This window comes from Topomyia yanbarensis, chromosome 3 (genome assembly GCF_030247195.1).
Source record: "Topomyia yanbarensis strain Yona2022 chromosome 3, ASM3024719v1, whole genome shotgun sequence".
Classification (NCBI taxonomy): domain Eukaryota; kingdom Metazoa; phylum Arthropoda; class Insecta; order Diptera; family Culicidae; genus Topomyia; species Topomyia yanbarensis.
Genome location: NC_080672.1, coordinates 366,328,512 through 366,340,940, shown reverse-complemented (window position 1 = coordinate 366,340,940; position 12,429 = coordinate 366,328,512). Strand labels below are relative to the sequence as shown.

General features: G+C 38.9%; 1 protein-coding gene across 1 annotated transcript; it reads right to left on the bottom strand.

Annotated features, from left to right (window-relative positions):
• Window positions 1-462: 462 nt before the first annotated feature.
• On the bottom strand, window positions 463-7,214 carry LOC131688462 (DNA repair protein Rev1). The gene is made up of 3 exons (XM_058972739.1): window positions 6,818-7,214; window positions 2,591-3,897; window positions 463-2,469 (listed from the first exon to the last, which is right to left on the bottom strand). Exons 1-3 carry the CDS (start codon window positions 6,863-6,865, stop codon window positions 567-569), a joined length of 3,258 nt encoding a protein of 1,085 aa, XP_058828722.1. The 5' UTR covers window positions 6,866-7,214; the 3' UTR covers window positions 463-566.
• Between the last annotated feature and the right edge of the window lie 5,215 nt (window positions 7,215-12,429).

The window sequence follows — 12,429 nt, the reverse complement described above, 5'->3', positions numbered from 1 at the left end:
AGTCTGGGCCCATAACCTATTAGGCTGGCAATCGATCGACGGAACCAGACATACGCAAACACGGATAATGCGGACGAAATAAAGAATTACACGACCGCGCACTTTGGACAACGTGTTTTTCTTTCATTTCGATGAACTCAGAGCAACTAACAAACGTCAAAATGGAATAGTATAAATATTTATGTTTTCCCTACAGGGGTGTATTCGCGCATAAACGCTTAGCGCAACATCGCGGACTAAAAGGGCACCGCGAGGTATTATCGATACAGTACCTGTTGGATTTTCCAGTTTTCAACTGCAACCAGAATATGACCAGTATCATCTCTACTAAAAGGGGGAGGTGTTGGGAGGACCACACTTGCAATGCAACAGCGAGGCGGAAATGTCATCGTCGGGACTTCCATCGTGGTATCTCTACCTACCAGCTAAGTTTCACATAATCTTTTATTTTAATGGAAGTAGTACAGTTTTTAACATATATCGTTTTTTGAAAACATTTTGTTTCATTACAACAACACAACAATATGCTCGTTCGGGTATTGTAAATCTCATATTACCCACGACCTTTATTGAAATAGCTTGCAGCAATCCTTGTTGGAACAATCAAAGTCACTCCGCACGGCAAGTTTGCTCCGATAAGCTTCTCGCATAGCAAGCTGCGCAGAAGTTACAATCCGAAAGTACGCACTATGCCAACTGCATAGTTTACGTGCATCTAAAACTCTGAAAAAGAATCGCAGCCTAAGGTGCAGCTCATAAAGTTTTTTCCTTTCGATCAGCTGACTAGCGTTGGCGGCAATCATATCGATGTCTACCTCTTCCGGTTTATCGGCGCTTTCGATCCATGCCGTTAGTAGAGTACGCCAATCGGAACGCAGTAGAATGTTATCGGACTCGATGTCATTTTGACCGGTTTCAGCAGGAGGTGGTGCAATACATGGCGACATTTCCGAGCCAGATTTAACTGGACTTGCTTCCGGAGTGACCTGTAGACGTTCGTAGAACTCGGGTTCTGTACTGGTCACAAGCATTGTGTCTTTCTGTAACTCGATTTGCTTCTCCACTTCCTGACGTAAATCAGGTGGAAGTGCTTCAAGGAATTTCACGTCGACCGTTATCTTTTCGGATTTTGGAAGCGACCCAGTTTCCAGAACCGGTTTTGACGATGTTGACGGTTGTGGAATTTTCTTGTTCGAGGGTTGACTGTCACAATTCTTTTTGTTCGCTTGATATCGATAATCTTTAATCACTTCGGCACGGATGTCGGCAGGAAGTGCAGCCAAGACTTCGGGGTCAATACCTTCAGGAATCGGTTCCTCTTTCGGTTTCATTTTAGCTTCCTGCAGAAATCGAATCATATCGTTGTTTTGTTTGGATTTGCTAAACGTTGCACACTTTGGCGGTCTACCTTTTGCTTTACCGTGTCTAGGTACTGAAGTCTTAGGTTTTACGGTTGACGATTTTGGCGGCATGTCCGTCGTTGATGGAATTGAACCTGGCGTTGCGACAGGAATTGTTTCCTTTTTCGGCGAAATCTGCTTGATCGGCGATGTTTCGATTTTATCGGTACACAAATTAACTGACTCCTTTTCAATAGTTTCCTGTTTGGCTTCAACTCTTTGAAACATCATTTTCAAGGTATTCTTCGACTCAGGAAACGATTTAACTTCCTCAAATTTTGATATTTGCAACCCAATGCCTCGAAGCTCGTGCGGCGGAGCCGCAATCAATTTCACAAGCGAAAGAACCGATTTTTCTATGACAGTCAAATCAGAAGTATATTCTTTCAGTGGGTGAGATTTTGTAATTATGTCACAAAGACCGTGTCCCATAAACTTTGCCGTTTCTACCGGCGCCTCTGGTGACCGAACAAGAAGTTTAACTGTAATAAGTTTACCTCGCTTTTTGATATCTTGCAGTCGTTTGTGAATTTCTGCAGACAACTGTTTCATGAAACGTTCTACCTCGACATCATCCTTGAACCGGATGCCGTAATTAACATCAACAGAAACTGATTTTCGAACTTGTTCGTAAACCAAAGGTCGTTCGTCTATACCGCGACAAGCATGATAAATGGTATCTCCAATCTTTTTGCCAAATTCTCGCTGAAGAATGCTGCCGGAAATTTTCTGTAGATCCCCACAGGTTCCACAAGAAAGCTGTTTCAACCGATGAGCAGTACTAGGTCCTATACCGGGCAAATCTGTAATCGAAATGTCTTGCATGTACTCAAGAACGGTGTCCTGCGCTAGATAGTACTGGCCGTCTGGTTTTGCCTTCTTAGTAGCCATACGAGCCTGCAAACGATTAGCTCCTACGCCAGCGGAGCAGGGACATCCGGTCGTTTCTTTGATCTGCATTCGTACGAAACTCACAAAATCCATCACATTCACTCCGGTGCTGCTGATGAGCTCCGTCAGATCTACGAACATTTCGTCACAGCTGACAGCTTCAATGTTCAAGGTGTACCTATTGGACATTAATTTAGATTTTAATTCAAAGTACGTATATTGAATTTTACAATTTACCGGAAACGGCCTTTCCGATAGTTGGATTTAATGTGGTTTATGTGCGACCCAATTATACTTACTTGGCAATGGTATTGTAGAGGGTGAACGCAACTTCCTTGTAGCCGTCGAAATTATACGGAATCGTCTTCAGATCGGGACAAAGTTTTAACGCCGAACCGACAAACATCCCATTCTTGACGCCCATCTTCCGCGCTTCGTAACTGCAGGACGCAATTTCCGACATCGAGTTGTTATCATCAATGTTCAACAGTCGTGACTCGTATGGAATATCTGGAGTCTTGTGATGCTCCATCAGTCGTTTCTGGTACAATTCAATCTCCAAGGATCGATTTTGTCCGGGACGGGATTGTACTTTACCAGCTTCGGAACCCTTCGAATGTGTAACCGCAACCGGATGTCCACGAAGTTGTGGATACTGGCGAAGTCCAACTGATACGAAGAAGCAATCCATATCGATGTGCATAACATAAGGACCACGTGTACCGAATTCATTCGACTCGCGTGCTAAAGTCTGTAACGTTACTCGTTCTGGAAAAGTCCCGGTGTGTGATTCTCGCAACTCTCCTATGTACTGTTTGAAACCTGCTCCAAGTGTAGCTATGTGGTGCAATCGTGAATTGTTGAAGAATTCTTGGAGAAAGTTCGGATCAGTGGCCGTAAGTGATGCTTTCGTAGTCCTTGCGATTTTGCCTAAAGATTCGGACTCATGCGAGCCGGCAAGGTTTTGTTTAGTGTACGAACTGGTTTTATTTGCTGCTTCATCTTCAAACATTTCAGGAGATTCTTTTACTGGTGTACTTTTTGTATTGTCCAGGTCTGTAGATGTCGATTGCTGCGTTTGATCGCTACTTTCCTGTTCAACAGTTTCTTTAATTTTCTCGTTAAGCTCACATAGCTTACTCATTAAATTCAAAACATCTTCTTTGCTGATATCGTTCTTGTCGTCGGGCTTAACTGATGGCTTCTGGATGTCCAAGTTCCGATCAACCCGTCCAAACAGCAACTTCGGCTGGGATGGTTTGTGGTTGGTGTATAGCAAATATTTCTTGTAATCCACAATTCGCATCGATTTTATACAGTCCAGCACCCACTCTGGACTGATGATGATCTCCGATGTGATAGATTTTACTTTAACATCAGGAAGATTCGACGCTATAACGTACGTAGTCGTCGGACGTTTGTAATGATGGAAGGTTCCTCCGTGTTGCATCATAAGACGCTTCAATTCATCGGCGGAAGGTTTTGTGTAGCCATTGACAAATATCGATATACCAGCAAATAAATCCGAAAGTTTGATTTCCGTACTAGCGGCCGATTGTCGAAACTGCTCTTCCAGTTTGGATATTTTCGCACCCATATAATCGCCCTGCAGAAAAGATTAGAAACAAAAGAACGGTTTCTATTTTCAAATATTCAAAGAACCGACCACTCGTCTATAATATAGATGAAAAAATCAATAACTGCTAGCATTATGAGTATATGAATCTATTAGAAAAAATACATTTTGCGCAAAGATAAATGTTGATATTGCCGCTTCAGCTACGTTGTACAAGCACGCTGATAATGCTATAATTGATCAACCGGCCTTTAAGTTTACTAGGATGTAGCTTCGCACTTTGTAGGACAGTTGTTGTAGCACAATGCAATGCAAATCAGCTAACGTGTACCAAATATTACATCATCGAGATGTTTATTTTGGACAAATGAATTTTATTGAAACACTACGGGCTGAGCTAGCGCCATGGAAGCCGTAGTAATAAAGTGGTTTCCCCCCTAGAAGGACTAATCTCATTAACCGTAAGGGTGGTTCCAATACTTCGCATCCGCCAGTGTTACTAACAAACGCTAAATCAAGCAACCTTCCATTCACAATCATCAAATATTTCACTTGTAAGCCAGAAGCGATCATGCAAAATTTCGTGTTCCGAAGAGTTCCAATCATCCATCTTCGTCATCTAAGCTCCAATGTAGCAAAGGTAAATTATAACCGCCTAGAATCACCAGCCACCAATTTGATCGTACAGTCGATTGACACAGGCAGCATGCTGTTTGTACAAAGCGAGATCAGGATTCGGTGGCATTTTTAGATTTATGGATTTTTCAACAGTTTACTATTAAAACACAAATGTGAATATTTTTATTGGCAATCGTTGGAATCGATTGGTGGTCGAATTATGAAAATCTATCAACAATTAACAAACTTTGTTTTCTCACATTTTCACAATGCTACATTTTCGTGCCGTCAAGCACCTTCTCAATGATTAAAAGTAAATACAGTTTCATAGAGATCTGTAAATCATTTTTTCTGTCCTAACTCCCTGATAAAAATTCTTTAAGTTTTAAGTTAGGTCTTGTGCCCTTAACGCACAAAGCGGTTTAGTCCAATTTTTCCCTTTTGGGAATTTATTGCATACTACCAGGCGTTTGGTTCTTAAACCAAAAGACAAGAGTTCGTCTTCGCTTTCTCGTCAGCAAACCAAGTAGATACAGAACATCTACTGCAAACCAGAGCTATATTTGCTTCCCGGGACATCACTCGGGACATGTGGCTTTAGGCGTTCACATATGTCGTGTGAACTGTTTGGAATTTTTTGTGTCTAACTAGTGCTAATTTGGGTACTAGTTTTAGATACATCGTCTAACTAGACACCCAGATGGTGTTAGTTACTGACGAAATGAATTCGAAACACAAAAAAGCAAAACTTAATTTGATAAAAATTGTACAATAACAAAACCATAATTTTTGTTCTAACAGTACAGTAATTTTACAGCAATATTTCCTTGTCCTGATACTAGGTGTAAAACAACAGAATACCGTACAATACAAAAACAACTAACTTTAATGTTTCTACAACAATTTTCTGTGTAAAATCGATTTTTATGGTAAAAAGGGGGTAGTAATGTATTTTACCATTAAAAATAATTTTTTCCCGTGCATTTTTGTTTTGAAGAAAATAAAAATTGATGTTAATTTATTGTATCAATTTTTCGATGGGCAGTAAAATTGTTACCTGAAATTGAATTATACATCTACTGAAGGAACTCTTTGTTGAACGCCAAAACTTGGTGTTAATTGGTATTGATTATTATTTCTCATTGAGGTATTAGGCAGATATTTAAAAAAAATATTCTTTAATACCTGTTTAATACTAAATGAGGTATAATCCTTTATTATAGTTTTATGTACTCACGTGATTTTTACAAGTACCATATCAATACATTATTGAATACCTGCATACAACTAACTATTTGTAGGACATACCTAAGTTATTATTTTTGTAATGTCATTTTATTACGTACGAAAATCTGTTAGTTTGCACTGTACACCAGGTCAAGGAAAATAGTTTGGTTAGAGTTAACAATTAACATTAGGAGCGAATTTTTGGCATTTTACCTCATAGGTAGAGCTTCCTAACACCATAATGTGGTATTCAGTCATTGGTACACTAAAAAAAATGTAAACGTTATGCCTATTGATTTTACACATAGATTTTTGCAATTAGCGGAGGCAGATAGACACTATTTGCTGGCACATAAACCTAATGTGTGTATTTACAAGAAATATTAATCTTACATTCACATTTTATAACTATAAGGCGCATAAAACCCTATTCTATAAAAATACGCACATATTACTTATGTGTGCGCATACATACACTGAAAAAAATCCAAACGTTAATTCTATTTGCTTCAAACCGCTTAAAATTCATATGAAAAAGAAATGCTATTGTTATCACGCGCACACATACCTTCTATGTGTCAACTGTATAAACTATGTATGCACACACATAAGTTATATGTGCATATTGTTATAGAATGGGGTTTTATGTGCCTAATAGTTATGAAAAGTGAATGTAAGATTAATATTTCTTGTTAATACACACATTAGGTTTATGTGCCAATAAATAGTGTCTATATGCCTCCGTTAATTGCAAAAATCTATGTGTAAAATCAATAGGCATAACGTTTACTTTTTTCTGAGTGTAGTTTATACAGTTGACACATAGAAAGTATATGTGCACGTGATAACATTAGCATTTCTTCTTCATATGGTTTTAAGTGGTTTGAAGCAAATAGAATTAACGTTTGGATTTTTTTCAGTCTATGGAATACCTGAATTTATAGTACTCCGTAGTTATTTTTTCTGCTCGGGTTGTACACAATACTCAATTCTTTTTATAACTTTCGACCTACTGAAAACTCAGCCGTGATTTATAGGCGGCAAGATACACGAACAATCCTGTAATTTTGTACTGAGAACATTGTGATCATTACATCGAACTCACCCACTCTTCAAAACCATTCTCACTTTGAAACTTTTCGCGTCGTTTCATTACAACTTGTAAATTATGTAAAGTTTGAAGTTAAAAATATAATACAATCCTAATTACTGAGTCGAAATTGCGCACATCGAAATTCAAATCCGCTCAAAACAGAATCTGACGGCACGGTACTGTCACTTGCGGTTGTTGCTTCATGGCCAACTTTCAGAAACCTGGTGCACAACACCGTGAACGCACCCGTTCGATGAGAGTCTCCATCTCCAAGGAGAAGAAACTGTTTCTCCTCACTGTAAAATTGTAAATGTATGCGTGTGTACTTGAAACAGTGTAATGATGGCGAAAGCAAATGAATGCACTTATAGAGCACTAAACATTTGTAGTGAAAATTAAGGTGTAAAAATAAATGTAATTTATTCAGTTTTATGTGCAAAAGTGAGATTAGTGGCTGCTGAACAGTTTTTCCATAAATGTAGGTTAATTATAGCGAAGGAATCGGTGTGGAATAGAATTTTCCTACGGTGGGTTTTTGTCAAGGGCTCAGAAAAAGAAAAATGGAGTGAGAGTTGTGTGTAATGTTAACGGATTGTGCGAGGGTGAAAGAGGAGAGACGCGCTGTTCGATTTGACACCGCTTCGCTGCTCGTTCCGGGCATCGGCTCGATTCCGCAAGAGTTGCCAGTTTGGCAGAAAATTGTGTTAACTTTTTTTTTACTTAAAAATGTTTTTATTTACTTTCTTTTGTTATATGCAGTATTTTGTTACAGTGTTAGGGTTTCAACAATTCGTTATGAAATCTGTCTAACGTGATGATTTTTTTGTTTGCAATATGATGGATTACATTATAATTACGATTATAACCGTTCTGGTTCTTGTTTCTAACTAATAATTTATTGTGTTTGTTGACGGAATTTTATATCGTGTTGTGATAACGAGAATTTGACTACAAATTTGCCTCCTTTACTTCCAAATTCTTCAAATTTGGTTTAATAAATATACATACATAAATTAGGTTGCTTCAAATTAATCAAAATTTACAGTTGTAACATGTCTTCGAAAATGATTCATAATTCCATGATTGTTAAGAGGAACCGGTAGTAGAACAGTTTTCAAATTCGATTTGTCTGTCCCTGTATTGTCCGTTTTGCGTGTTGGAAAATGCCTTTATAAAGTTTTATGTACCTAGTATATAATAAATAGTGTCTAAAATATGTCGTAAAAATACGTACCAATTTATTTTGGACACTGCTATATTTTCAAAATAGCGTTTATCAGATTAAAGTAACCAAGTTGTACAAAATCAAGTAACAGCATTCCAACCTATTATGGACCTTTCATAAATTACGTAACGCTTTTAGGGGAGAGGGAGGTGATGCGGCAAATTGTAACATATGGGAGAGGGGGAGTAAGCTAGAACGTTACGTAACATGTTTTTACAGAAGAAAAAATGTTTTTGAAGAATTTGTTACGTGGTAGGGGTGGAGGGAGAGAGAAATTTGTACCAATTTGTTACATGGGGGGAAAGAGGGAGAGTCAATTTTGGGCAATTTTTGCGTTACGTAATTTATGAATGGTTCCTTACCTGCTACCTCAATGTTTGTGATTTTTATTGTCTGCGAAAAGTAAAACACGACCGCACTGATAGTGATCGTTAGGGGCCATGTATAAATGACGTAGCATTTTGAGGGGTAGGAGAGGTATACTAAATTTGGGATGCTGGGGAGGGTTGGGTCAGAAGTTGTGCGACGTTGCATTAAGTTTAATTTTCTTCACGGGCATCAAAACCTATTGATTAGAGAAATAAATTTAATGTTCCTCCAAGAGAAATAAATTTGAATTCACACAAGTTACTTTTCATGCGGTTTTTCGCGTGGTAAATTTTACGATACACGGAATTGCTAGCTCACAAAAAAATGAAAAGGTTTTGTATGTTAATGTTAATGTTAATAACTAGGAGACCTAGTTTGATAGCTAAATTAAATTTTCTTTTCAGATTCAACTAAACGAAATTTAGTAATTTAAATGCTTCTAGGAATCATTGGCAGCTGCAAGATCGTGAACTTAGAGAATTTCTCTTCACGCTTCATGACTTATAAAACTCAAAACAAACTATCAACACTATTTATCATGAAATGGGCTTATTTCGTACGCAATTTGCTGTTATAATGAAAATGTTTATAAAAGTCATCAAACATTTTGTAAGGGCATGTATTCAAAAGAATTGAAAATCATGCAATTTTTCTTTTCGTCCTCTAGCCGCGTTTCGCAGAAGGGGCCCCCGATAATGCCGCGTTATTTTCAAGGGGTAGGTTAGTATTTTGTGACTAAATTCTGCGAGGGAGGGGGAGGTGACAAAAATTGCCGAAAAAATGTTACGTATTGACTGGAATGCCCACCATACATAACAGCTGGAGTCCAGAATTGCCAGAGTGCCCCATAAGAAAGCTACTTAACACGCTGATCATGGATTCTAACGTGAACTTTCTGAACAACGGAAATTCCACAATAAGACTGGCCCCAGGTAATAGAGAATCAGCGATTGACTTGACGCTGGTAACGGTAGCGCACATCTATCGATAAGAATTGGAATAGGAGATGAAATACCGCTGAAAGAAAGGACCACAAAAGGGTCAACTAGAACAACGCGATAACTATTTAACGGGATCAGATCGCAAAACTTGAACGACCGGAAGGAAATGCAGGAAATCTTCAAAGAGATGATAGAGAAGGCGTTATCAGGGATGTCACATTGAAATCTGCGTTATTGTCAAATCTTTACCATCGGTAAAAAATATAGCCGAAAAATAATTATGAAATTCTGCGTTAATTTTCCCAAAAATTGTGAAAAATAACTTCCAAAAATCAAAATACCAAAAATCTCTCATCTGTAAAAAAAGAATATGTGATCAAAAAATTAAAAAAAAAAACTAATAATAAATTTCGAAAACTGAAAAAAAATCGAGCTGTTTTTTAAAAATGTTTAAGAAAATTAAGGGGGATCTCGTAAAAAACTGACGATAGCGCGCCACTGAAACACAGTAAAGAGGATAGACACGTCACTGACAGGAGATAGCAAAAAGTTCGCAATACTGAGCCAGGAAGCGGGCTCTCAGTTTAAGGAACACTATTTTGGAGGTGTCGTTAAGCTGCCCAGCAGTTAACACGGAAGGATGTTTGAAAAATATAGAAAGATCTGACGTTTTTTAAGAGTTTAAGAAGAAAGAAAAACCACTCGGCGCGGGTGAGGACGGAATACCGTACTACATACTCAAAGGCTTGAATATGGACGTGCAGTTGAAGGTAGTCGAAATGCTGTCGCAGATTTTCTTGACGGACAGGTTTCTGGAGAGATGCAGATTAACATAAATCAGACGGATACAGAGCAGACCCGTTCGAGCTAAAAGAGGCCAATTGCTCTTATGAACGTCAATCTGAAGTTGATAAACTGCAGTGAAGGACAGGTTGGTGTCTGTTGTAGAAATCAACAAGCTAATGTCGAAAACTACGTTCGGGTTCAGGAGCAGCTGCTCGGCAACCACATGCATAAATTTTATTGTAAACAGAGTCACAGAAGTGAAGAAACAAAATTTTGAATGTCTGGTAGTGTTTTTAGATGTCTCGAAGGCGTTCGACTCGGTCAAAACCAGGGGGTGTCACTCCTGTCATCCGCTATGGAGATATACAGACTTTGACAGTAGTCAACATATGGTGGGCCTAGCCGCTTCCAGGCCCATGTCTCCCGTGCAACAGCATTGGGTTATTTTGATTTTAACAAAGGCAGATGTTGGCTAGAACAAAATGGCTGCCAAGCAGGGGGCTGGTCAAAACAGAAATGCTGTTAAACACCATGGCAAAACAAAGGATCACTAGAAAACTAATTTCATGGATATACGGCTACCTGAAGGAGAGCCCTGGTCCTGAGTACGGAACAAGGAATAATTTTGACTACATTCAATCAAAGTTTGGCGCTGGAATGCCCGCTGTCTTAAGTCCTCTTTAACCTCTATACTACAAGTCTTCATGGTGAAAACGGAGAAGACGGGATCCTGTTGCGACAGATATCTAAGAACGGCGATGACATTTCTAAAAACCCGCTCTTATTCTTGCTCTCTGAAACGGGGTAAATCCCAATGAAGATACGAATCGAGTTTCCAGCTAAATGCGAAATCGTAAAAAGCAAATACAACCAAAACCAATTAGCGAAGTTCATATAACTTGCCATAGAAAGTGAGGAAACAAGCGGCACTTTCCTATAAACGAGCACAGATAAACATATCGATGTGGTCCTGCAGGTACACCCGATGGGATAGGATACGTTAACATGCGGTCGAAAATCCGTCACTCACTGGCAACAAAACAAGGAAAAAAGGAAAATAAAGAACAGCTTTTCCAACGAATCATGTACACAGAGTATCGGGGTTATGCAGGAATATTCACCGATGGTATCGGAACTAGAAACGGGACAGCAATCACCTTCTACGACGAAACCGCCAACATCACGAAGATAGAAAAAAAAGTTCTAAAGTCACCATAACAAACGCGGAAATAAATCCAAACAGTAATCGAATGTAGTATACAATAATCCTTCTCAAATGTAGTAATCGTAACAAGTGCATGCACACTATAGAAAAACATAAAATTGGAAACAACTCTTCGAATATAAAGCAGGAGAAACACTAACAGAAGTTTACCTAAATCCCAATAAGACAAACTGGGATTCACTCTGCTCTCAACTGTTGAGCGCAAAAGTATGTTTTGTAGCAGAAATCCAAACCGAAGAAGCATTGGAGATCTCCTCAAATATTGTAACATCTAAACTTACGGATGCTTATAATAGAATTTGTCCAGCTTAAACGCGTATATCCAATAAGGACGCACCATGGTGGAACACTAGAAAAGCTCAGGAAAGTTTGTAGGAAACTGTTCAACCGGGCTAAACGGACTGGACAGTGGGATGAGTATGAAAAGTTTCTTTCGGCATATAACCTAGAAATTAGAAAATCGCGAAGAAAAAGTTGGAGGCTGATGTGCGACGGGTTGAACAAACTCCCGTCGTTGCAAAACTACAAAAAATTCTCAAATGATCATACGAATGGGTTAGGTAGTGTGAAGAAGGACGATGGAACTTTCACCATTGATTCCCAAGAAACACTGAGTAATCATGATGGAGAAGCATTTTCCTGGTTCGTTTCCCTTTAATAATATATAAACACAATTAAATTGAAGCAGAGCCTGACTCATATGAAGCTATTACTGAGGCTCCCGAAATAGTCGGTGCTAGACGCAAAGGTGGAATGGGCGATCGACTCCTTTGAACCATTCAAATCGCCGGGAATGGACGAAATACAGCCAATAGAGCCACAAAAAAGCAAACAGCATATCATTCCATGCCTGACGAAAATGTTTAGGGTAAGTCTAATACTAAACTATATACCTACAAGCTGAAGACAAAAAAGGGTAATATACCAATGGCCATTAAAAGATTCATGTCGTACTTCGGAGAAATGGAATCTATTACGGAGGACACGTGGAGGAACTGCTGTCCAGGTATCTCAAATGGTGTTTTTGTGGTGAGAATGCGGGTAGACCAACCGCGTGGGCTTGGCGGTTGATTCCAGA

Bases quoted from the DNA above. Each gene is read 5' to 3' on its own strand.
- LOC131688462 (XM_058972739.1), bottom strand. From the start codon at position 6,865: ATGAAACGACGCGAAAAGTTTCAAAGTGAGAATGGTTTTGAAGAGTGG. The intron at 3,898-6,817 runs GTGAGTTCGATG...TCTTTTCTGCAG, and splicing joins AGAATGGTTTTGAAGAGTGG to GGCGATTATATGGGTGCGAA. The intron at 2,470-2,590 runs GTAAGTATAATT...AATGTCCAATAG, and splicing joins CTCTACAATACCATTGCCAA to GTACACCTTGAACATTGAAG.